Here is a 27148-nt window from a genome sequence, read left to right on the forward strand (position 1 = left end):
AATCCTGGAGGACAGAATGCGCAAAGTGGCCTTCCCTCCTCACTTCGGAATCTAAGCAGTAATGCTTCGCGAAAGTGTGGAGGGAGGCCCAAGTCGCCGCTCTACAAATGTCTCCTACAGGTACACCCCTAGTCAAAGCAGATGTAGCAGACCTTGCTCTAGTAGAATGAGCTCTTAAACCTTCAGGAGGTTCCTTACCCGCCAGAGAGTAGCTAATCTTGATACAAACGACAATCCATCTTGACAGCGTGCGCTTGTGCACCGCCTTGCCTCTTCTGGCTCCAACAAAACCAACAAAGAGCTGGTCATCCACTCTGAAGTCTCTGGTTCTGTCCAGGTAGAAGCTCACAGCCCTCTTGGGGTCCAAGCGGTTAAGTCTCTCCTCCTCCTTGTAAGGGTGAGGGGGAGGATAGAAGGTAGGAAGGGTAACGGACTGCCCTAGATGGAAGGGAGTAACACCTTAGGCAGAAAAGCAGCCCTGGTCCTAAGTACCATTCTTTCAGCATGAATGGTCAAGAATGGGGGCTTCGAACTAAGAGCTTGAAGCTCACTTACCCTCCTTGCCTAGGTAATTGCAACCAGGAAGACCGTTTTAAAAGATAACAGTCTCAAGGGACACTTGTGCAAAGGTTCAAAAGGTGAACACATCAAGAAAGTAAGTACAAGGTTCAAGTCCCATTGAGGCACAAAAAAGAGAGTAGGAGGAAATGTATTTGTAAGCCCTTTTAGAAACCTCAAAACGACAGGAGATTTAAATAAAGACGGCTGATCCGGCAAACAGAGAAATGCCGACAATGCCGATAGATAACCTTTGACTGTAGCTACAGCAAACCCTTGCTGAGCCAAAGAAAGCGCAAACTGAAGAATGTCAGATAAACGAGCCCTTAAAGGATCGGTGGACTTCTCTCCACATCAAGAAACAAATTTAGACCACCTATAAGAATAGATAGACTTGGTGGAGTCACGCCTGGCCGATAAGATGACATCCAGCACATCATGTGGGAGAGAAAAAAAATTCAGGTTGCCCCGTTCAATCTCCAGGCATGAAGGTGTAAGGTCTGGAGGTGGGGTTGTAGAACCTGCCCCTCCATCTGAGAGAGGAGATCTGCCCTGAGAGGGAGACGGAGCGGCGGGCACGAGGAGAGGTGGAGAAGATCTGTGTACCACACCCTTCTTGGCCAATCCGGGGCGATCAATATGACTTGGGCCCGGTCTTGGCGAATCTTCCTCAGAACCCGAGGAATCAAGGGTGTGGGAGGAAACGCGTAAAGGAGTCTTGAGTCCCAACTTAACTGAAACGCATCCCCCAACGCTCCCTGCATCGGGTACTGGAGACTGCAGAGTAACGGGCAGTGAGTGTTCTCGTGAGTGGCGAACAGGTCCACCTGAGGAGTTCCCCACGTCCGAAAGACGTGACAACTACCTCTGGATAAAGCCTCCCTCGTGGTCGGCTGAGAACTGCCGACTGAGACTGGCTGCACGTACGTTCAGAACTCCGGCCAGATGATTTGCCATCAGACAAATCTGATGGTCCTGAACCCAGAGACGCAGAGCCTCTCTGCAGAAGCACTACGACCCCACTCCTCCCTGCTTGTTGACATACCACATCGGGGTAGTGTTGTCCGTCAGGACTTGAACCGACTGACCGGGAAGGGAGGAAGGCCTTGAGCGCCAGACGTATCGCCCGCAACTCTAGAAGGTTGATGTGAAGCAACCTTTCCTCTTGAGACCAAAGACCCTTGATCTCCAGATCCCCCAGATGAGCACCCCACCCTAGAGTGGATGCATCCGTTATCACCATGGCCACCGATGGAGGTGGGTGGAAGGGCTTTCCTTGAGACAGATTGCCCTCCACGCTCCACCAAGACAGATCCGTAGTTTCTCTGGAGATCCTCACTGACTCCCTGAGATCTCCGTTGTGTTGATACCACTGCCTGCGGAGGCACCACTGGAGTGCCAGTGTGCATGGTTGACCAGCAGAATGCAGGAAGCCATCAGACCGAGCAGACGATGGACCTTCAGGACTGGAACGACCACTCCACTGTAAAATAAAGGAATCATTTCCTGTATGTCGAGAATCCTTTGAGGAGGAGGGAATGCACGACATACAGTTGTGTCCAGTACAGCACCTATGAACAGGTTGCACTGGGAGGGTGAGATTTGGGTACATTTATCAAAAAACCCAACCTGTACAACAACGGAGTTATTACTTGCAGATGATGGAGCACTTTCTCTGGAGATTCCATTGGCCAATCGTCCAGATAGGAGAATACTGGAATCCCCGACCTTCTGAGATGTGCAGCCACCACAGCCATTACCTTGGTGAAGACTCGAGGCGCAGTAGTAAGACCAAACGGAAGGACCGCAAACTGGTAGTGTTGCGAAGCCACCATGAAACGGAGATACTTCCTGTGCGACTTCAGGATAGGGATGTAAAAATACGCATCCTGCAAGTCGATCGACACCATCCAGTCTTCTTCCAGCAGCGCTTGAAGAACGTGCGCAAGGGTGAGCATCTTGAACTTCTCCTGCTTCAGAAAAAGGTTCAAGATCCTGAGATCCAGGATCGGACGAAGTCTGCCATCCTTCTTGGGGATCAGGAAATACCGGGAGTAGCATCCCTGACCCCTTTCCTGCTCCGGAACCACCTCTATTGCACCTTTTCTTAACAACGCCAGGACTTACTCCTGCAGGAGTAACAGGTGGTCCTCTGAGCAAAACCCTTGACAAGGAGGGTAATTCGGAGGGAATTCCCGAAAGGGAAGTGCATACCCATTCTCCACGAGATTGAGAACCCAAAAGGTCCGATGTGACCGATTCCCAATCCCGTAGAAAATAGGTAAGCCGACCCCCTACAGGACCCGCATGATCCGGAATGGCGGATCTAGGGCTGCTTTGCTGATGTTGGAGGGGGTTGGGAAGAGGAAGAGGAGGAGGAGGAGACTTGACGCCCTCGAGGACAAGCTTTTTGTCTACCCCTGTATGACTTATACAGTGTATTTTGTTGTTGCTGCTGCTGTTGAGGCTGTTTATAGGGACGAAAGGAGGACCCTCCAAAGCCCCTATATCTTTTGTTCACAGTTCCTCAGGACTGTAGTCCCAAACACCTGGCTGTTGCCCTGCTGTCTTTAAACCTCTCCAAAGCTGCATCAGCCTTTTTTCCAAAAAGACCTGAGCCATCAAAGGGCAGATCTAATAAAGCAGCTTGAACGTCCGCAGAGAATTCAGAAGACTTCAACCAGGCTGCTCTTCTTGTAGCAATTTAAGTCCCCATAACTCTCGCCACCGAGTCAGCGGTGTCTAGTCCGCTTTGTATGACTTGACGTGCAGCAGCTTGAGTGTCAGCCAGCACCTCATCAAACTTTTTCCTGTCCTCCTCTGGAATCCTAGGGGCCAACTGTCTTACAGAGTCCATCAAGGCATGTATGTACCTCCCCAAGAGAAATGTGGCATTCGTTGACTTAAGAGCCATACTCGCCCAAGAAAACACTTTCTTCGCAGTTTTGTCCTGCTTTTTCGACTCTTTGTCCCCAAGCACCTGCGGGAAAGCCCCCACAGATTTCTTTGAACAGGCTGCCTGTATTACCAAGCTCTCCTGTAAAGGGTGCGATGATAAAAATTCTCGGTCACCAGGCGCCACCTTGTATCTCCTTGCAACACCTTTAGCAACAGCAGGAGCAGTGAGAGGTCTATTCAATACTTCCAAATAGGTTCCGTCAAAGCATCATTGAAAGGAAGCATAGGTTCCACAACAGAAGACGGGAAATGGAGGACTTCAGTCAACAAATTAGACTTGAACTCAGCAGTAGGCAGACTTAAATTCAAAAGTTCTGCTGCCTTTTTGATAACCACATGGTATGGTGCAACGTCCTTTGAAGGGGCATCTGATACAGTGGATAGCTCCCAGTCTGGAGATAGTTCGAATACGCTAGCCTCCCTCAGATCATCAAAATAATCCTCCTGCAGCTCACCTTCTTCAACCTCAGCCTCTCTGTACCTCTGTTCTTCGAGAAGACGCTGAGCATCACGCCTCGACCTCTCCTTCAAGGGTGGCGTCGGCGGATCCGCGATCGACTCCGATGGAGCCGGAGTCGAGATCGGATCCGGAAGCACAGGTCGAAGCTCTCGAGGTCGGGCTGGCACCGGTGACAAAGGTATCGGTGTCGAAGACCTCGGCGGCGCCGAGAAATGCCAAGGCGGAGTCGGCGCCGGCATAAACGGAGCTGGAGCATAAGACTGGGGGAGTCCCAGGTTGTATGCCAAAGGACCCATGGGACCTGCCGGTGGTCCAGAGGGGTACATAGCTCTCGAATAGACACCAAACATCGCGTTTAAAAACTGTGTATGGTCTTGATCTGGGCCTGGAAAAGGAGGGTAAGGACCCACAGGTTGCCCTCGAGGAGGCACCGGATTAGTCTTCTCTTCTTCGGGTTGGTGAGCTGGAGTCGTCAAACCCTCAGGCAAGGGAGCCTCTTCTTCCTCTTGAACAGGAGATCGAGAGGGCGCCGGAGAGGGATTCGACACCGGAGCCGGTGAATGCTCCGGTGACTCCACAGGCGAAACTACACCTACCGGATCCACAACTGGAAAAGGGGATTTCTCTTTACGACGTCTCTACTTGGCAACTTCGGTCTCGAATCCTTCCCAGAGTAATGTCGAGATCCGTGCTTTCTCTTCTTGTGCTTCTTTTTGCTGATCTAGAAGCATGCCCCGACGATGACTTCGAAGGCGACCCCGTGCGAGACCTCGTCCTCGACCGCCTCGAACGCGACCTCGAAGACTTCTTCTCTTTTTTACCTTTCAATTTGGCAACCAGAAGCTTCGCCTCTCTTTCACAAAGGGCTTTTGGGTTCATCTTCTTGCAGGAAGAGCACCCTTGAACATCATGGTCCGAACTCAGGCACCAAATGCAATCCTCATGCGGGTCCGTGATCGACATCTTCCCACATTCTCCGCGCGGCTTGAAACCGGTCTTCTTCGTAGACATCTCGACAGGAGACAAAGAAGCAAGAAGACACTAATAGAAACAAACAGTAACAAAGTTACTAAACAGATACAGAGGATCCCTCGAAAACTGTTAGCGTCGACGATGCGGAAAAAAGGGAACTGATGTCATCACGCCGACGTGGGTTTATTATGGAGTCGGTGACATCAGCGGAGCCGCGCGCGATGCCGTGCTTCTGTGACGTCGACCACGTCAGCGCGAAGCTACAAAAAGAATTTCCGAATGTTGCTGACGCAGGGGGATATTCACAAGGTGAGGAATCCACTGGCAGATGTATCCATCAGAACAAGGGTATCTTCAGACTTAAGGACCAGCAAAGGCCATACACGACTTATTTAGTTTACAATTGTTTTGTTCTTGTCCAAAATTAATTACCATTTAGCAAAACAGTATTTGCACTCCTCTTGCCCCCATTATCACAACCTTGGATGTTACACATCTCAAGGTTCACACAAGTAGAAATTCTTTTTCCAACAGAAGAGAGAGGGAAGCAGGCTTTGGTGTCCTAGTCGCGTCACTATCTGCCATATATGACTGAAGGGTTAGGATGACCGTCAAGACCACAGTGGCACCAAAAAAGCCTGAAAACAGTAAGAATGTTGGATTCTATCAGAGCTGTATGTTACTTTATCATAAACGAGACACTGTTAGTAATAGAAGGAAGGCGTGCCAAATCCTTCTCTATTGTTGCATTATGAGAACTATCGGAGGGAGCTAAGCAAATTCGTTTGTTGGAGCGCCAAACCCGGATTGAAAACCAAATCTGCCACAAACAAAAACTGTGCTAGTCTTGTAGTTCAATCGTCTAAAAAGGAAGATCTAGATGAACCGGTGAATATTGCTTTCCAATACAGGTTTTCATCAAATGTGAATAAGTTGTCTCACTGAAATCCATAGCTCAAAAGCCAGTTCATGTGTTGAGCAATACGTTTTTTGTGTGAGAAACGTTCCATCATAAAGGATACAGATTTTCAGTCTACAGAAAATGACATAACCCCAGACTGTTTGTGGAGTGTCATGCCCCAGTTTTTTACACACTACAACACCCTTAAATCTGTAGCATTGGTAGAGGCTCCACGGTTAACATAGGCATCCTGCACAATACACAAACCATAGGCATTGTGCTTCTTGCAACAGAATTATTTTCATTCATCCTTGCATGAATATGTAATTGAAATTTGTCATACTATCTGTCTTTATTAATACTACTTGATTCTTATGATGTAGGACCGATCTTAAAGCCAGTCATACTGCTCTAACTTCCAATTCATTTATTTGGAGGCTTTGCTTGGTGGTTCCGAATGTACTAGTATACCGCTTCTGAAGACTAAGCAACAGTCTTTCAGGCAGGAACTAGTTATTAAATGCACCTGTGTGTTGAATGTGCAGAGCTTGTCTTTCAAAGATCTAGTCTTCTAATATCAATCACTAGAGTAATTTCTTTACGAGTGGAGTTACTACAGGCTTATCACAATGATAGTTGATTTATTGCCACTGAAGGTCTAATGATTTCTGTAGAGGTGCAAATGGCACCAGGGGAATATACAGCATCATGCCCGCCAACAGTTTGTATTAGTAAACTATGATTTGTTTTCTTGAACAAGTGTCCCAGGTCAGTTATTATTTTGATGTACTCTTGTGAAGGAAACACCTTCAGAGTTTGAGTACATCTGTGCACCAAGGAATAACAGTCTTGGCAGGAGACACATTTGAATTTCTGACATTTGGTGACGACCCAAGTTGATGCAAAAGATTGGAAGTTCTTTCAGTTACACTATTCACTTCCTACTGATTCCATGACAAGCCAATGGTCTAGGTAAATAAAACTCCTTACCCCATGTCTACACAGACAAGCCACCACTGGCGCCAGGCATTTTGTATAGACTCTGGGTAGATTTAAAGCCAAAAGGTAAGGTCTTGAACTGAAAATCCTGACCACAAACCTTAAACACACCTGAGGACATTCATGAATTGGTATGAAGAAGTACGCCTGAGCTCACACTTGAACACCATGAAATCTCCCGCATTGACTGGCTTAAGTATTCTGAGTAGTGTCACCACTGTGAAGACTTGTCCTTAGATACATTTTATGAGAACAGTTTTTGAGGGGCTACTTTAGAAGTTCTTTTTGTAATGTCTCCAGATGAAGAAGACTCCCTTTCTTTGGAGGCTGGGAAGGTGGTCTTGATTTCAACCCTTGACCAGCAAAATTGCATAATATCCAGTACACAGTGGTCGGAAAATATGTTAATTCAGGCCGGAAAGATACCGGTCAATTTACCGCTACTGGTATGCGATAAAATGGGTCTTAACATCGCAGAACTGTCTGAAACAGATTTTGACTGAAGAGCGCACATCTAAGCAGTGCAACAGAGAACATGTGCTCAAAGCTTGAAAATGGATATCCATGGATGTTTGTGGTCGTTAGCTGAAGCGTTCCAACATCGAAGCAGGATACAATCATTCAACATGTTTAATCCTAAATGCTTGTAGCTATCCTTTAGCTCAACAAAAGGTTATTTTAAGAATCACTTCACAGATGCATAATTTTTTTGAAGAACAACATACCTGTCAAATGAAGTAGACTTCCAAACAAAATCAACTTGAAAATTGTGAGTAACCTCCACAGGTGCACCAACACTACTCCTTAACTCGATAGCAATTTCATCACCATAATCTGTTAAGGTTTGTTAAGCAGTTTACCGAATTTACATTCTTAAATGAAGCTGTAATGATTAAAATATGATGAGCAATAGCAGGTCAGGAAAAACGTATTAACAAGACGAAAAAACAGTCTACTAAACAATACACAGCGCATCCAGGTAATTTCAAGAAACAAACACAATGTCTTAATTTAAAAGAAAAAGTAAACACATGAACATCTGCAACAATCAGACATCGAGCACAAATATATTCTGTAACTGCCATTCGTACTACAGTAGCCGCTTCTAATATCAGCAAGATCAAACTGACATTTAAGTCAAAGGTACCTAGGTTTACACCTCCAACATCAAAACAAACCACAAATACAGTTAAAAAATTTAGTTTCTTTAAAAAAAAAAATCACAATAGGTGTGGTCTTGGCAAGTACTGTGAAGTTCAAATCCTTAATCTTGCTTGCAAGAATATGTAACCAAAAAAGTTCGCCTACATTTTGCTGCCATACGCTTGCATTAACATTATTTAATTTAAAAAAGTAACCATTGCATACAATATTAATAGAAAAAAACAGGACTATAAAGTGGTTTTCACTATAATGTACTTCAAAGAAAAATATGATTCTTGTTAGTGCAAACAAATTACACTATAGGAGTTGGAACTTTTGACTTTGAATAACTATGACCTGAAAGGACGAGGAAAAAAAAATTATGAAAAAATGATAAAGAACAGAAAAAACCCATTGGCAAAATAAAGCACTAGCCTGCTAGTCCTGGCACTGAAGTGGGTTTGAATATGAGATCAGGTAATGCCATCATTCACAATACAAGAAAGCCACAGGCTGAAGTGGGCTGTTCCACTGCACAACACTGTGATGGGTGGAAGGAAAAGGTGAATGAAACACCAATAGATAAAGAGGGCAGAACCCACACTTATCTGTGGACAACAATATGTATTCATTAAAGAGGTGTGTAGGCCAACCCTAAAAAGACACCAAATGTAAAAAAGTTCAAAGGTTAAAATTTGCCCTACACTTTGTATCAAAACTACAGGAAATGGGACTGAATACATCAACCATGTTACAGATTTATGACATAAGTCATAAGAGAAAGACAGGCACTTTTAAATGGCATACAACCAGTAGAACAAAAGGACAGCGAAAGCAGGCTCGGGAACGAATGATGCAATATGACAACATATATCTGTATTTGCCTTGGTCTCCCAGCACAACTATAAGTTACAGTGATTGTTGCTACATGTTTTTTTCTATGCACTATGCCTTGGGACTAGAAGATAGTTATGTAATACAGCGTACAAAATATGTAGATTGAAAAAATAACTGACCACAAGATAACGCTAGCATGGATCACAATGCAATAATAAGTTGTATGTTGCTTCACCAAGTTACATCAATGAGCCCAAACAACTTTCATCATTTGACTTCTGACATTCAAATACAAAATGATATTAGAGGACATGACTCCAAAAAGAAGACTTTAATAAAGGAAGGGGCAGATATCAAGCACCTTTTCTACTGGAAGAGCAAAAGACTATGTACTCTCACATACAGCAGCAGAATAAGTCATGGACTGGGTAAAGGAAACTTTCTCTCAAACTTCTTATACAGACAAGATACTATGAGCTTGCCCTGCACAAGGTAGATAAGGACAACATAGAAATAAAATTAAACAAGCATTTACAATGCAATAGGTCTCGCAGCATTAAAGTTTGAGCTAATGGCATTGTATATTACAATGTGTTGCATTAATTTGTTATCAAACTCTGAATTGTTTTATAAAGATTGATTGCAAACTGTCAAATGTTGCTGAATAGTAAGCAAAGTTGTGAATAATATTGTTTGCTAGTCATCCTTGGGTACCAGAGTACTTCACTTGAGGCAGAGGTATTATCTTTAGACTACAGGTGCCGGTGCCGCTTGAGCTAGAAACAGGGCCAGCCACTCACTACTCTGCACTCACTACTCTGCACTCTCTACTCACTACTCTGCACTCACTACTCTGCACTCACTACTCTGCACTCACTACTCTGCACTCACTACTCTGCACTCACTACTCACTACTCTGCACTCTCTACTCACCACTCTGCACTCTCTACTCACTACTCTGCACTCTCTACTCACTACTCTGCACTCTCTACTCACTACTCTGCACTCTCTACTCTGCACTCTCTACTCACCACTCACCACTCACTACTCTGCACTCTCTACTCACCACTCTCTACTCTGCACTCTCTACTCACCACTCACCACTCACTACTCACTACTCTGCACTCTCTACTCACTACTCTGCACTCTCTACTCTGCACTCACTACTCACCACTCTCTACTCTGCACTCTCTACTCACCACTCACCACTCACTACTCACTACTCTGCACTCTCTACTCACTACTCACCACTCTACTCACTACTCTGCACTCTCTACTCACCACTCACCACTTACTACTCACTACTCTGCACTCTCTACTCACTACTCTGCACTCTCTACTCTGCACTCTCTACTCACCACTCACTACTCTGCACTCTCTACTCACTACTCTGCACTCTCTACTCACCACTCACTACTCTGCACTCTCTACTCACTACTCTGCACTCTCTACTCACTACTCTGCACTCTCTACTCTGCACTCTCTACATTGCACTCTCTACATTGCACTCTCTACTCTGCACTCTCTACTCTGCACTCTCTACTCTGCACTCACCACTCACCACTCACTACTCACTACTCTGCACTCTCTACTCACCACTCACCACTCACTACTCTGCACTCTCTACTCTGCACTCTCTACTCACCACTCTACTACTGGTGGAGAAGCGTGGCTCAGTGGTTAGAGGCGGCAGACCCGGAAGCTGAGATCAGCCGTGGACCAGGGTTCGATTCCCCGCCTCGGCGGGTCTCGGGCTCAAAATTCCATGGACTCGACAATTCTCGCTCCGGTGCCTACTCGACTCACGGGGTCACACTCTGAGACTCTGGGCAATAGCTTGCTTAATCTCCACTACGGCCCCTCGCGGCGGGATGCCTGGCTTTCACCTTGTGGATACCCTGCCGGGGTATCTCACAGGGGAATACCAGGACGGGTTCCCTAAGCAAGCGCCTTGAGACCTTCGGGTGATTCGTGCGCTATATAAATCGAAATACATTTACATTTACATTTACTCTGCACTCTCCACTCTCTACTCTGCACTCTCTACTCTGCACTCTCTACTCTGCACTCTCTACTCTGCACTCTCTACTCTGCACTCTCTACTCTGCACTCTCTACTCTGCACTCTCTACTCTGCACTCTCTACTCTGCACTCTCTACTCTGCACTCTCTACTCTGCACTCTCTACTCTGCACTCTCTACTCACCACTCTCTACTCTGCACTCTCTACTCACCACTCACCACTCTGCACTCACCACTCTGCACTCACTACTCTGCACTCACTACTCTGCACTCACTACTCTGCACTCACTACTCTGCACTCACTACTCTGCACTCACTACTCTGCACTCACTACTCTGCACTCACTACTCTGCACTCACTACTCTGCACTCTCTACTCTGCACTCTCTACTCTGCACTCTCTACTCTGCACTCTCTACTCTGCACTCTCTACTCTGCACTCTCTACTCTGCACTCTCTACTCACTACTCTGCACTCTCTACTCTGCACTCTCTACTCACCACTCACCACTCACTACTCTGCACTCTCTACTCACTACTCTGCACTCTCTACTCACTACTCTGCACTCTCTACTCACTACTCTGCACTCTCTACTCACTACTCTGCACTCTCTACTCACTACTCTGCACTCTCTACTCACTACTCTGCACTCTCTACTCTGCACTCTCTACTCACCACTCACTACTCTGCACTCTCTACTCACCACTCACTACTCTGCACTCTCTACTCACCACTCACCACTCACTACTCACTACTCTGCACTCTCTACTCACTACTCTGCACTCTCTACTCTGCACTCACTACTCACCACTCACTACTCACTACTCACCACTCTACTCACTACTCTGCACTCTCTACTCTGCACTCACTACTCACTACTCTGCACTCTCTACTCACTACTCTGCACTCACTACTCACTACTCTGCACTCTCTACTCACTACTCTGCACTCTCTACTCTGCACTCACTACTCACCACTCACTACTCACTACTCACCACTCTACTCACTACTCTGCACTCTCTACTCTGCACTCACTACTCACTACTCTGCACTCTCTACTCACTACTCTGCACTCACTACTCTGCACTCTCTACTCACTACTCTGCACTCTCTACTCACTACTCTGCACTCTCTACTCACTACTCACCACTCACTACTCTGCACTCTCTACTCACTACTCTGCACTCTCTACTCTGCACTCACTACTCTGCACTCACTACTCTGCACTCACTACTCACCACTCACTACTCTGCACTCTCTACTCACCACTCACCACTCACTACTCTGCACTCTCTACTCACCACTCACCACTCACTACTCTGCACTCTCTACTCACCACTCACTACTCTGCACTCTCTACTCACTACTCTGCACTCACTACTCACTACTCTGCACTCACTACTCTGCACTCACTACTCTGCACTCACTACTCTGCACTCACTACTCTGCACTCACTACTCTGCACTCACTACTCTGCACTCACTACTCTGCACTCACTACTCTGCACTCACTACTCTGCACTCACTACTCTGCACTCACTACTCTGCACTCACTACTCTGCACTCACTACTCTGCACTCACTACTCTGCACTCTCTACTCACCACTCACCACTCACTACTCACTACTCTGCACTCTCTACTCACTACTCTGCACTCTCTACTCTGCACTCACTACTCACCACTCTCTACTCACTACTCTGCACTCTCTACTCACCAATCACCAATCACCACTCACTACTCACTACTCACCACTCTACTCACTACTCTGCACTCTCTACTCACTACTCTGCACTCTCTACTCACTACTCTGCACTCTCTACTCACTACTCTGCACTCACTACTCACCACTCTCTACTCACTACTCTGCACTCTCTACTCACCACTCACCACTCACTACTCACTACTCTGCACTCTCTACTCACTACTCTGCACTCTCTACTCACCACTCACTACTCTGCACTCTCTACTCACCACTCACTACTCTGCACTCTCTACTCACCACTCACTACTCTGCACTCTCTACTCACCACTCACTACTCTGCACTCTCTACTCACTACTCTGCACTCTCTACTCTGCACTCACTACTCTGCACTCACTACTCACCACTCTACTCACTACTCTGCACTCTCTACTCACCACTCACTACTCTGCACTCTCTACTCACTACTCTGCACTCACTACTCTGCACTCACTACTCTGCACTCACTACTCACCACTCTACTCACTACTCTACTCACTACTCTGCACTCTCTACTCACCACTCACCACTTACTACTCACTACTCTGCACTCTCTACTCACCACTCACTACTCTGCACTCTCTACTCACTACTCTGCACTCTCTACTCACTACTCTGCACTCTCTACTCACTACTCTGCACTCACTACTCACCACTCTCTACTCACTACTCTGCACTCTCTACTCACCACTCACCACTCACCACTCACTACTCACTACTCTGCACTCTCTACTCTGCACTCTCTACTCACCACTCACTACTCACTACTCACTACTCTGCACTCTCTACTCTGCACTCTCTACTCACCACTCTCTACTCACTACTCTGCACTCACTACTCACCACTCTCTACTCACTACTCTGCACTCTCTACTCACCACTCACCACTCACCACTCACTACTCTCTACTCTGCACTCACTACTCTGCACTCACTACTCTGCACTCACCACTCACTACTCACTACTCTGCACTCACTACTCACCACTCTACTCACTACTCTGCACTCTCTACTCACCACTCACCACTCACTACTCACTACTCTGCACTCTCTACTCACCACTCACTACTCTGCACTCTCTACTCACTACTCACCACTCTACTCACTACTCTGCACTCTCTACTCACCACTCACCACTCACTACTCACTACTCTGCACTCTCTACTCACCACTCTGCACTCTCTACTCACTACTCTGCACTCTCTACTCACTACTCTGCACTCTCTACTCTGCACTCACTACTCACCACTCTCTACTCACTACTCTGCACTCTCTACTCACCACTCACCACTCACTACTCTGCACTCTCTACTCACCACTCACCACTCTGCACTCTCTACTCACTACTCACTACTCTGCACTCACCACTCACCACTCACTACTCACTACTCTGCACTCTCTACTCACCACTCACTACTCTGCACTCTCTACTCACTACTCTGCACTCTCTACTCACTACTCACTACTCTACTCACTACTCTGCACTCTCTACTCACTACTCTGCACTCTCTACTCTGCACTCACTACTCACCACTCTCTACTCACTACTCTGCACTCTCTACTCACCACTCACTACTCTGCACTCTCTACTCACCACTCACCACTCACTACTCACTACTCTGCACTCACTACTCACTACTCTGCACTCTCTACTCTGCACTCACTACTCACCACTCTCTACTCACTACTCTGCACTCTCTACTCACCACTCTGCACTCTCTACTCACTACTCTGCACTCTCTACTCACTACTCTGCACTCTCTACTCACCACTCTCTACTCACTACTCTGCACTCTCTACTCACCACTCACCACTCACTACTCTGCACTCTCTACTCACCACTCACCACTCACTACTCTGCACTCTCTACTCACCACTCACTACTCACTACTCTGCACTCTCTACTCACCACTCACCACTCACTACTCACTACTCTGCACTCTCTACTCACCACTCACTACTCTGCACTCTCTACTCACCACTCACTACTCACTACTCTGCACTCTCTACTCACCACTCACTACTCTACACTCTCTACTCACTACTCACCACTCTACTCACTGCTCTGCACTCTCTACTCACCACTCTGCACTCACTACTCTGCACTCTCTACTCACCACTCTGCACTCTCTACTCACTACTCTGCACTCTCTACTCTGCACTCTCTACTCACCACTCACTACTCACTACTCTGCACTCACCACTCACCACTCACCACTCACTACTCACTACTCTGCACTCTCTACTCACCACTCACTACTCTGCACTCTCTACTCACCACTCACTACTCTGCACTCTCTACTCACTACTCACTACTCTACTCACTACTCTGCACTCTCTACTCACTACTCTGCACTCTCTACTCTGCACTCACTACTCACCACTCTCTACTCACTACTCTGCATTCACTACTCTGCACTCACTACTCTGCACTCACTACTCTGCACTCACTACTCTGCACTCTGCACTCACTACTCTGCACTCTCTACTCACTACTCTGCACTCACTACTCACCACTCTACTCACTACTCTGCACTCTCTACTCACCACTCACCACTCACCACTCTGCACTCTCTACTCACCACTCACCACTCACTACTCTGCACTCTCTACTCACCACTCACTACTCACTACTCTGCACTCTCTACTCACCACTTACCAATCACTACTCACTACTCTGCACTCTCTACTCACCACTCACCACTCACCACTCACCACTCACTACTCTGCACTCTCTACTCACCACTCACTACTCACTACTCTGCACTCTCTACTCACCACTCACCACTCACTACTCACTATTCTGCACTCTCTACTCACCACTCACTACTCTGCACTCTCTACTCACCACTCACTACTCACTACTCTGCACTCTCTACTCACCACTCACTACTCTGCACTCTCTACTCACTACTCACCACTCTACTCACTACTCTGCACTCTCTACTCACCACTCTGCACTCACTACTCACTACTCTGCACTCTCTACTCACCACTCTGCACTCTCTACTCACTACTCTGCACTCTCTACTCTGCACTCACTACTCACCACTCTACTCACTACTCTGCACTCTCTACTCACCACTCACCACTCACTACTCTGCACTCTCTACTCACCACTCACTACTCTGCACTCTCTACTCACCACTCACCACTCACTACTCTGCACTCTCTACTCACCACTCACTACTCTGCACTCTCTACTCACCACTCACTACTCACTACTCTGCACTCTCTACTCACCACTCACCACTCACTACTCACTACTCTGCACTCTCTACTCACCACTCACTACTCTGCACTCTCTACTCACCACTCACTACTCTGCACTCTCTACTCACTACTCGCTACTCTACTCACTACTCTGCACTCTCTACTCACCACTCACCACTCACTACTCACTACTCACTACTCTGCACTCTCTACTCACTACTCTGCACTCTCTACTCTGCACTCACTACTCACCACTCTCTACTCACTACTCTGCACTCTCTACTCACCACTCACCACTCTGCACTCTCTACTCACCACTCACCACTCACTACTCTGCACTCTCTACTCACCACTCACTACTCACTACTCTGCACTCTCTACTCACCACTCACCACTCACTACTCACTACTCTGCACTCTCTACTCACCACTCACTACTCTGCACTCTCTACTCACCACTCACTACTCTGCACTCTCTACTCACTACTCGCTACTCTACTCACTACTCTGCACTCTCTACTCACCACTCACCACTCACTACTCACTACTCTGCACTCTCTACTCACTACTCTGCACTCTCTACTCTGCACTCACTACTCACCACTCTCTACTCACTACTCTGCACTCTCTACTCACCACTCACCACTCACTACTCTGCACTCTCTACTCACCACTCACCACTCACTACTCACTACTCTGCACTCACTACTCACTACTCTGCACTCACTACTCTGCACTCACTACTCTGCACTCACTACTCTGCACTCACTACTCACCACTCTACTCACTACTCTACTCACTACTCTGCACTCTCTACTCACCACTCACCACTCTACTCACTACTCTGCACTCACCACTCACTACTCACTACTCTGCACTCTCTACTCACCACTCACTACTCTGCACTCTCTACTCACCACTCACTACTCTGCACTCTCTACTCACCACTCACCACTCTACTCACTACTCTGCACTCTCTACTCACCACTCACCACTCACTACTCACTACTCTGCACTCTCTACTCACCACTCTGCACTCTCTACTCACTACTCTGCACTCTCTACTCACTACTCTGCACTCTCTACTCTGCACTCACTACTCACCACTCTCTACTCACTACTCTGCACTCTCTACTCACCACTCACCACTCACTACTCTGCACTCTCTACTCACCACTCACCACTCTCTACTCACTACTCTGCACTCTCTACTCACTACTCTGCACTCTCTACTCTGCACTCACTACTCACCACTCTCTACTCACTACTCTGCACTCTCTACTCACCACTCACCACTCACTACTCTGCACTCTCTACTCACCACTCACTACTCACTACTCACTACTCTGCACTCTCTACTCACCACTCACTACTCACCACTCTACTCACTACTCTGCACTCTGCACTCACCACTCTGCACACTCACTACTCTGCACACTCACTACTCTGCACACTCACTACTCTGCACACTCACTACTCTGCACACTCACTACTCTGCACACTCACTACTCTGCACACTCACTACTCTGCACACTCACTACTCTGCACACTCACTACTCTGCACACTCACTACTCTGCACACTCACTACTCTGCACACTCACTACTCTGCACTCTCTACTCACTACTCTGCACTCTCTACTCACTACTCTGCACTCTCTACTCTGCACTCACTACTCTGCACTCACTACTCTGCACTCACTACTCTGCACTCACTACTCTGCACTCACTACTCTGCACTCACTACTCTGCACTCTCTACTCACTACTCTGCACTCTCTACTCACCAATCACCACTCACTACTCACTACTCACCACTCTACTCACTACTCTGCACTCTCTACTCTGCACTCACTACTCACCACTCTCTACTCACTACTCTGCACTCTCTACTCACCACTCACCACTCACTACTCTGCACTCTCTACTCTGCACTCTCTACTCTGCACTCTCTACTCACCACTCACCACTCACTACTCACTACTCTGCACTCTCTACTCTGCACTCACTACTCACCACTCTCTACTCACTACTCTGCACTCACTACTCACCACTCTCTACTCACTACTCTGCACTCTCTACTCACCACTCACCACTCACCACTCACTACTCTGCACTCTCTACTCACTACTCTGCACTCTCTACTCACCACTCACTACTCTGCACTCTCTACTCACCACTCACTACTCTGCACTCTCTACTCAACACTCACTACTCTGCACTCTCTACTCACTACTCTGCACTCTCTACTCACTACTCTGCACTCTCTACTCACTACTCTGCACTCTCTACTCACTACTCTGCACTCTCTACTCACCACTCTCTACTCACTACTCTGCACTCACTACTCACCACTCACTACTCACTACTCTGCACTCTCTACTCACTACTCTGCACTCTCTACTCACCACTCACTACTCTGCACTCTCTACTCACCACTCACTACTCTGCACTCTCTACTCACCACTCACTACTCTGCACTCTCTACTCACCACTCACTACTCTGCACTCTCTACTCACCACTCACTACTCTGCACTCTCTACTCAACACTCACTACTCTGCACTCTCTACTCTGCACTCACTACTCTGCACTCACTACTCTGCACTCACTACTCTGCACTCTCTACTCTGCACTCTCTACTCTGCACTCACTACTCTGCACTCTCTACTCACCACTCACTACTCTGCACTCTCTACTCAACACTCACTACTCTGCACTCTCTACTCTGCACTCTCTACTCACTACTCTGCACTCTCTACTCACTACTCTGCACTCTCTACTCACTACTCTGCACTCTCTACTCACCACTCACTACTCTGCACACTCTACTCACTACTCTGCACTCTCTACTCACTACTCTGCACTCTCTACTCTGCACTCACTACTCACCACTCTCTACTCACTACTCTGCACTCTCTACTCACCACTCACCACTCACTACTCTGCACTCTCTACTCTGCACTCTCTACTCTGCACTCTCTACTCACCACTCACTACTCACCACTCACTACTCACTACTCTGCACTCTCTACTCACCACTCACTACTCTGCACTCTCTACTCACCACTCACTACTCACTACTCTGCACTCTCTACTCACCACTCACTACTCTGCACTCTCTACTCACTACTCACCACTCTACTCACTACTCTGCACTCTCTACTCACCACTCACCACTCACCACTCACTACTCACTACTCTGCACTCTCTACTCTGCACTCACTACTCACCACTCTCTACTCACTACTCTGCACTCTCTACTCTGCACTCTCTACTCTGCACTCTCTACTCTGCACTCACTACTCTGCACTCTCTACTCACCACTCACTACTCTGCACTCTCTACTCACCACTCACTACTCACTACTCTGCACTCTCTACTCTCTACTCACCACTCACTACTCTGCACTCTCTACTCACCACTCACTACTCTGCACTCTCTACTCACCACTCACTACTCTGCACTCTCTACTCACTACTCACCACTCTACTCACTACTCTGCACTCTCTACTCACCACTCTCTACTCACTACTCTGCACTCTCTACTCACCACTCACTACTCTGCACTCTCTACTCACCACTCACTACTCTGCACTCTCTACTCACTACTCACCACTCTACTCACTACTCTGCACTCTCTACTCACCACTCTCTACTCACTACTCTGCACTCTCTACTCACCACTCACTACTCTGCACTCTCTACTCACCACTCACTACTCTGCACTCTCTACTCACTACTCACCACTCTACTCACTACTCTGCACTCTCTACTCACCACTCTCTACTCACTACTCTGCACTCTCTACTCACCACTCACTACTCTGCACTCTCTACTCACTACTCACTACTCTACTCACTACTCTGCACTCTCTACTCACTACTCTGCACTCTCTACTCTGCACTCTCTACTCTGCACTCTCTACTCTGCACTCTCTACTCTGCACTCACTACTCACCACTCTACTCACTACTCTGCACTCTCTACTCACCACTCACTACTCTGCACTCTCTACTCACTACTCTGCACTCACTACTCTGCACTCACTACTCTGCACTCACTACTCTGCACTCACTACTCTGCACTCACTACTCTGCACTCACTACTCTGCACTCACTACTCTGCACTCACTACTCTGCACTCACTACTCTGCACTCACTACTCTGCACTCACTACTCACCACTCTACTCACTACTCTGCACTCTCTACTCACCACTTACTACTCACTACTCTGCACTCTCTACTCACTACTCTGCACTCTCTACTCACTACTCTGCACTCTCTACTCTGCACTCACTACTCACCACTCTCTACTCACTACTCTGCACTCTCTACTCACCACTCACCACTCACTACTCACTACTCTGCACTCTCTACTCTGCACTCTCTACTCACCACTCACCACTCACTACTCACTACTCACTACTCACTACTCACTACTCTGCACTCTCTACTCTGCACTCACTACTCACCACTCTCTACTCACTACTCTGCACTCACTACTCACCACTCTCTACTCACTACTCTGCACTCTCTACTCACCACTCACCACTCACTACTCTCTACTCTGCACTCACTACTCTGCACTCACCACTCACTACTCACTACTCTGCACTCACTACTCACCACTCTACTCACTACTCTGCACTCTCTACTCACCACTCACCACTCACTACTCACTACTCTGCACTCTCTACTCACCACTCACTACTCTGCACTCTCTACTCACTACTCACCACTCTACTCACTACTCTGCACTCTCTACTCACCACTCACCACTCACTACTCACTACTCTGCACTCTCTACTCACCACTCTGCACTCTCTACTCACTACTCTGCACTCTCTACTCACTACTCTGCACTCTCTACTCACTACTCTGCACTCTCTACTCACCACTCTCTACTCACTACTCTGCACTCTCTACTCACCACTCACCACTCACTACTCTGCACTCTCTACTCACCACTCACCACTCACTACTCTGCACTCTCTACTCACCACTCACTACTCACTACTCTGCACTCTCTACTCACCACTCACCACTCACTACTCACTACTCTGCACTCTCTACTCACCACTCACTACTCTGCACTCTCTACTCACCACTCACTACTCTGCACTCTCTACTCACTACTCACTACTCTACTCACTACTCTGCACTCTCTACTCACCACTCACCACTCACTACTCTGCACTCTCTACTCACCACTCTGCACTCTCTACTCACTACTCTGCACTCTCTACTCACTACTCTGCACTCTCTACTCTGCACTCACTACTCACCACTCTCTACTCACTACTCTGCACTCTCTACTCACCACTCACCACTCACTACTCTGCACTCTCTACTCACCACTCACTACTCACTACTCTGCACTCACTACTCACTACTCTGCACTCTCTACTCTGCACTCACTACTCACCACTCTCTACTCACTACTCTGCACTCTCTACTCACCACTCACCACTCACTACTCTGCACTCTCTACTCACCACTCACTACTCTGCACTCACTACTCACTACTCTGCACTCTCTACTCACCACTCACTACTCACTACTCTGCACTCTCTACTCACCACTCACTACTCACTACTCTGCACTCTCTACTCTCTACTCACCACTCACTACTCTGCACTCTCTACTCACCACTCACCACTCACTACTCTGCACTCTCTACTCACCACTCACTACTCACTACTCTGCACTCTCTACTCACCACTCACTACTCACTACTCTGCACTCTCTACTCACCACTCACCACTCACTACTCTGCACTCTCTACTCACTACTCTGCACTCTCTACTCTGCACTCACTACTCACCACTCTCTACTCACCACTCTCTACTCACTACTCACCACTCACCACTCACTACTCTGCACTCTCTACTCACCACTCACCACTCACTACTCTCTACTCTGCACTCACTACTCACCACTCTCTACTCACCACTCTCTACTCACTACTCACCACTCACCACTCACTACTCTGCACTCTCTACTCACCACTCACCACTCACTACTCACTACTCTGCACTCTCTACTCACCACTCACTACTCACTACTCTGCACTCACTACTCACCACTCTACTCACTACTCTGCACTCTCTACTCACCACTCACTACTCTGCACTCTCTACTCACTACTCTGCACTCACTACTCTGCACTCACTACTCTGCACTCACTACTCTGCACTCACTACTCTGCACTCACTACTCTGCACTCACTACTCTGCACTCACTACTCTGCACTCACTACTCTGCACTCACTACTCTGCACTCACTACTCTGCACTCACTACTCACCACTCTACTCACTACTCTGCACTCTCTACTCACCACTTACTACTCACTACTCTGCACTCTCTACTCACTACTCTGCACTCTCTACTCACTACTCTGCACTCTCTACTCTGCACTCACTACTCACCACTCTCTACTCACTACTCTGCACTCTCTACTCACCACTCACCACTCACTACTCACTACTCTGCACTCTCTACTCTGCACTCTCTACTCTGCACTCTCTACTCACCACTCACCACTCACTACTCACTACTCACTACTCACTACTCTGCACTCTCTACTCTGCACTCACTACTCACCACTCTCTACTCACTACTCTGCACTCACTACTCACCACTCTCTACTCACTACTCTGCACTCTCTACTCACCACTCACCACTCACTACTCTCTACTCTGCACTCACTACTCTGCACTCACCACTCACTACTCACTACTCTGCACTCACTACTCACCACTCTACTCACTACTCTGCACTCTCTACTCACCACTCACCACTCACTACTCTGCACTCTCTACTCACCACTCACTACTCTGCACTCTCTACTCACTACTCACCACTCTACTCACTACTCTGCACTCTCTACTCACCACTCACCACTCACTACTCACTACTCTGCACTCTCTACTCACCACTCTGCACTCTCTACTCACTACTCTGCACTCTCTACTCACTACTCTGCACTCTCTACTCACTACTCTGCACTCTCTACTCACCACTCTCTACTCACTACTCTGCACTCTCTACTCACCACTCACCACTCACTACTCTGCACTCTCTACTCACCACTCACCACTCACTACTCTGCACTCTCTACTCACCACTCACTACTCACTACTCTGCACTCTCTACTCACCACTCACCACTCACTACTCACTACTCTGCACTCTCTACTCACCACTCACTACTCTGCACTCTCTACTCACCACTCACTACTCTGCACTCTCTACTCACTACTCACTACTCTACTCACTACTCTGCACTCTCTACTCACCACTCACCACTCACTACTCTGCACTCTCTACTCACCACTCTGCACTCTCTACTCACTACTCTGCACTCTCTACTCACTACTCTGCACTCTCTACTCTGCACTCACTACTCACCACTCTCTACTCACTACTCTGCACTCTCTACTCACCACTCACCACTCACTACTCTGCACTCTCTACTCACCACTCACTACTCACTACTCTGCACTCACTACTCACTACTCTGCACTCTCTACTCTGCACTCACTACTCACCACTCTCTACTCACTACTCTGCACTCTCTACTCACCACTCACCACTCACTACTCTGCACTCTCTACTCACCACTCACTACTCTGCACTCACTACTCACTACTCTGCACTCTCTACTCACCACTCACTACTCACTACTCTGCACTCTCTACTCACCACTCACTACTCACTACTCTGCACTCTCTACTCTCTACTCACCACTCACTACTCTGCACTCTCTACTCACCACTCACCACTCACTACTCTGCACTCTCTACTCACCACTCACTACTCACTACTCTGCACTCTCTACTCACCACTCACTACTCACTACTCTGCACTCTCTACTCACCACTCACCACTCACTACTCTGCACTCTCTACTCACTACTCTGCACTCTCTACTCTGCACTCACTACTCACCACTCTCTACTCACCACTCTCTACTCACTACTCACCACTCACCACTCACTACTCTGCACTCTCTACTCACCACTCACCACTCACTACTCACTACTCTGCACTCTCTACTCACCACTCACTACTCACTACTCTGCACTCTCTACTCACCACTCACCACTCACTACTCACTACTCTGCACTCTCTACTCACCACTCACTACTCTGCACTCTCTACTCACCACTCACTACTCACTACTCTGCACTCTCTACTCACCACTCACTACTCTGCACTCTCTACTCACTACTCACCACTCTACTCACTACTCTGCACTCTCTACTCACCACTCACCACTCACTACTCACTACTCTGCACTCTCTACTCACCACTCTGCACTCTACTCACTACTCTGCACTCTCTACTCACTACTCTGCACTCTCTACTCTGCACTCACTACTCACCACTCTCTACTCACTACTCTGCACTCTCTACTCACCACTCACCACTCACTACTCTGCACTCTCTACTCACCACTCACCACTCACTACTCTGCACTCTCTACTCACCACTCACTACTCTGCACTCTCTACTCACCACTCACTACTCACTACTCTGCACTCTCTACTCACCACTCACTACTCTGCACTCTCTACTCACCACTCACTACACTGCACTCTCTACTCACTACTCACTACTCTACTCACTACTCTGCACTCTCTACTCACCACTCTGCACTCTCTACTCACCACTCTGCACTCTCTACTCACTACTCTGCACTCTCTACTCTGCACTCACTACTCACCACTCTCTACTCACTACTCTGCACTCTCTACTCACCACTCACCACTCACTACTCTGCACTCTCTACTCACTACTCTGCACTCTCTACTCTGCACTCACTACTCACCACTCTACTCACTACTCTGCACTCTCTACTCACCACTCACTACTCACCACTCTACTCACTACTCTGCACTCACCACTCACTACTCACTACTCTGCACTCTCTACTCACCACTCACTACTCTGCACTCTCTACTCACCACTCACTACTCTGCACTCTCTACTCACTACTCACCACTCTACTCACTACTCTGCACTCTCTACTCACCACTCACCACTCACCACTCACTACTCACTACTCACTACTCTGCACTCTCTACTCACCACTCACTACTCTGCACTCTCTACTCACCACTCACCACTCTACTCACTACTCTGCACTCTCTACTCACCACTCACCACTCACTACTCACTACTCTGCACTCTCTACTCACCACTCACTACTCACTACTCTGCACTCTCTACTCACCACTCACCACTCACCACTCACTACTCACTACTCACTACTCTGCACTCTCTACTCACTACTCACTACTCTGCACTCTCTACTCACCACTCACTACTCTGCACTCTCTACTCACCACTCACTACTCTGCACTCTCTACTCACTACTCAACTCACTACTCTGCACTCTCTACTCACCACTCACCACTCACTACTCTGCACTCTCTACTCACCACTCACCACTCACTACTCTGCACTCTCTACTCACCACTCACTACTCACTACTCTGCACTCTCTACTCACCACTCACTACTCACTACTCTGCACTCTCTACTCTTTACTCACCACTCACTACTCTGCACTCTCTACTCACCACTCACTACTCTGCACTCTCTACTCACCACTCACTACTCTGCACTCTCTACTCACTACTCACTACTCTACTCACTACTCTGCACTCTCTACTCACCACTCACTACTCACTACTCTGCACTCTCTACTCACCACTCTGCACTCTCTACTCACTACTCTGCACTCTCTACTCACCACTCACTACTCTGCACTCTCTACTCACTACTCACTACTCTACTCACTACTCTGCACTCTCTACTCACCACTCACCACTCTGCACTCTCTACTCACCACTCACCACTCACTACTCTGCACTCTCTACTCACCACTCACTACTCACTACTCTGCACTCTCTACTCACCACTCACTACTCACTACTCTGCACTCTCTACTCACCACTCACCACTCACTACTCTGCACTCTCTACTCACCACTCACTACTCACTACTCTGCACTCTCTACTCACCACTCACCACTCACCACTCACTACTCACTACTCTGCACTCTCTACTCACTACTCACTACTCTGCACTCTCTACTCACCACTCACTACTCTGCACTCTCTACTCACCACTCACTACTCTGCACTCTCTACTCACCACTCACTACTCTGCACTCTCTACTCTCTACTCACCACTCACTACTCTGCACTCTCTACTCACCACTCACTACTCTGCACTCTCTACTCACCACTCACTACTCTGCACTCTCTACTCACCACTCACTACTCTGCACTCTCTACTCACCACTCACTACTCTGCACTCTCTACTCACCACTCACTACTCTGCACTCTCTACTCACTACTCAACTCACTACTCTGCACTCTCTACTCACCACTCACCACTCACTACTCTGCACTCTCTACTCACCACTCACTACTCTGCACTCTCTACTCACCACTCACTACTCACTACTCTGCACTCTCTACTCACCACTCACTACTCTGCACTCTCTACTCTCTACTCACCACTCACTACTCTGCACTCTCTACTCACCACTCACTACTCTGCACTCTCTACTCACCACTCACTACTCTGCACTCTCTACTCACTACTCACTACTCTACTCACTACTCTGCACTCTCTACTCACCACTCACTACTCACTACTCTGCACTCTCTACTCACCACTCTGCACTCTCTACTCACTACTCTGCACTCTCTACTCACTACTCTGCACTCTCTACTCACTACTCTGCACTCTCTACTCACTACTCTGCACTCTCTACTCTGCACTCACTACTCTGCACTCTCTACTCACTACTCTGCACTCTCTACTCACTACTCACTACTCTACTCACTACTCTGCACTCTCTACTCTGCACTCACTACTCACCACTCTCTACTCACTACTCTGCACTCACTACTCACCACTCACCACTCTCTACTCACTACTCAACTCACTACTCTGCACTCTCTACTCACCACTCACTACTCTGCACTCTCTACTCACCACTCACCACTCACTACCCCTCTGCACTCTCTACTCACCACTCTGCACTCTCTACTCACTACTCTGCACTCTCTACTCACTACTCTGCACTCTCTACTCACTACTCTGCACTCTCTACTCACCACTCTCTACTCACTACTCTGCACTCTCTACTCACCACTCACCACTCACTACTCTGCACTCTCTACTCACCACTCACCACTCACTACTCTGCACTCTCTACTCACCACTCACTACTCACTACTCTGCACTCTCTACTCACCACTCACCACTCACTACTCACTACTCTGCACTCTCTACTCACCACTCACTACTCTGCACTCTCTACTCACCACTCA

General features: G+C 47.9%; 1 protein-coding gene across 3 annotated transcripts in view; it reads right to left on the reverse strand.

The window, feature by feature from the left end:
* UPF1 (UPF1 RNA helicase and ATPase) overlaps positions 1-27148 on the reverse strand; it is a 276443-nt gene that overhangs the window by 184006 nt on the left and 65289 nt on the right. For 2 of the 3 annotated variants that reach the window (XM_078669700.1, XM_078669698.1), the window contains exon 9: positions 7574-7682. In XM_078669700.1, the coding sequence (XP_078525826.1) occupies positions 7574-7682 (109 nt within the window). The remainder of the gene's footprint in view (positions 1-7573; positions 7683-27148) is intronic. The other variant, XM_078669699.1, reaches the window with a different exon arrangement.

The sequence above is a fragment of the Lissotriton helveticus genome, chromosome 12 (genome assembly GCF_964261635.1).
Source record: "Lissotriton helveticus chromosome 12, aLisHel1.1, whole genome shotgun sequence".
Classification (NCBI taxonomy): domain Eukaryota; kingdom Metazoa; phylum Chordata; class Amphibia; order Caudata; family Salamandridae; genus Lissotriton; species Lissotriton helveticus.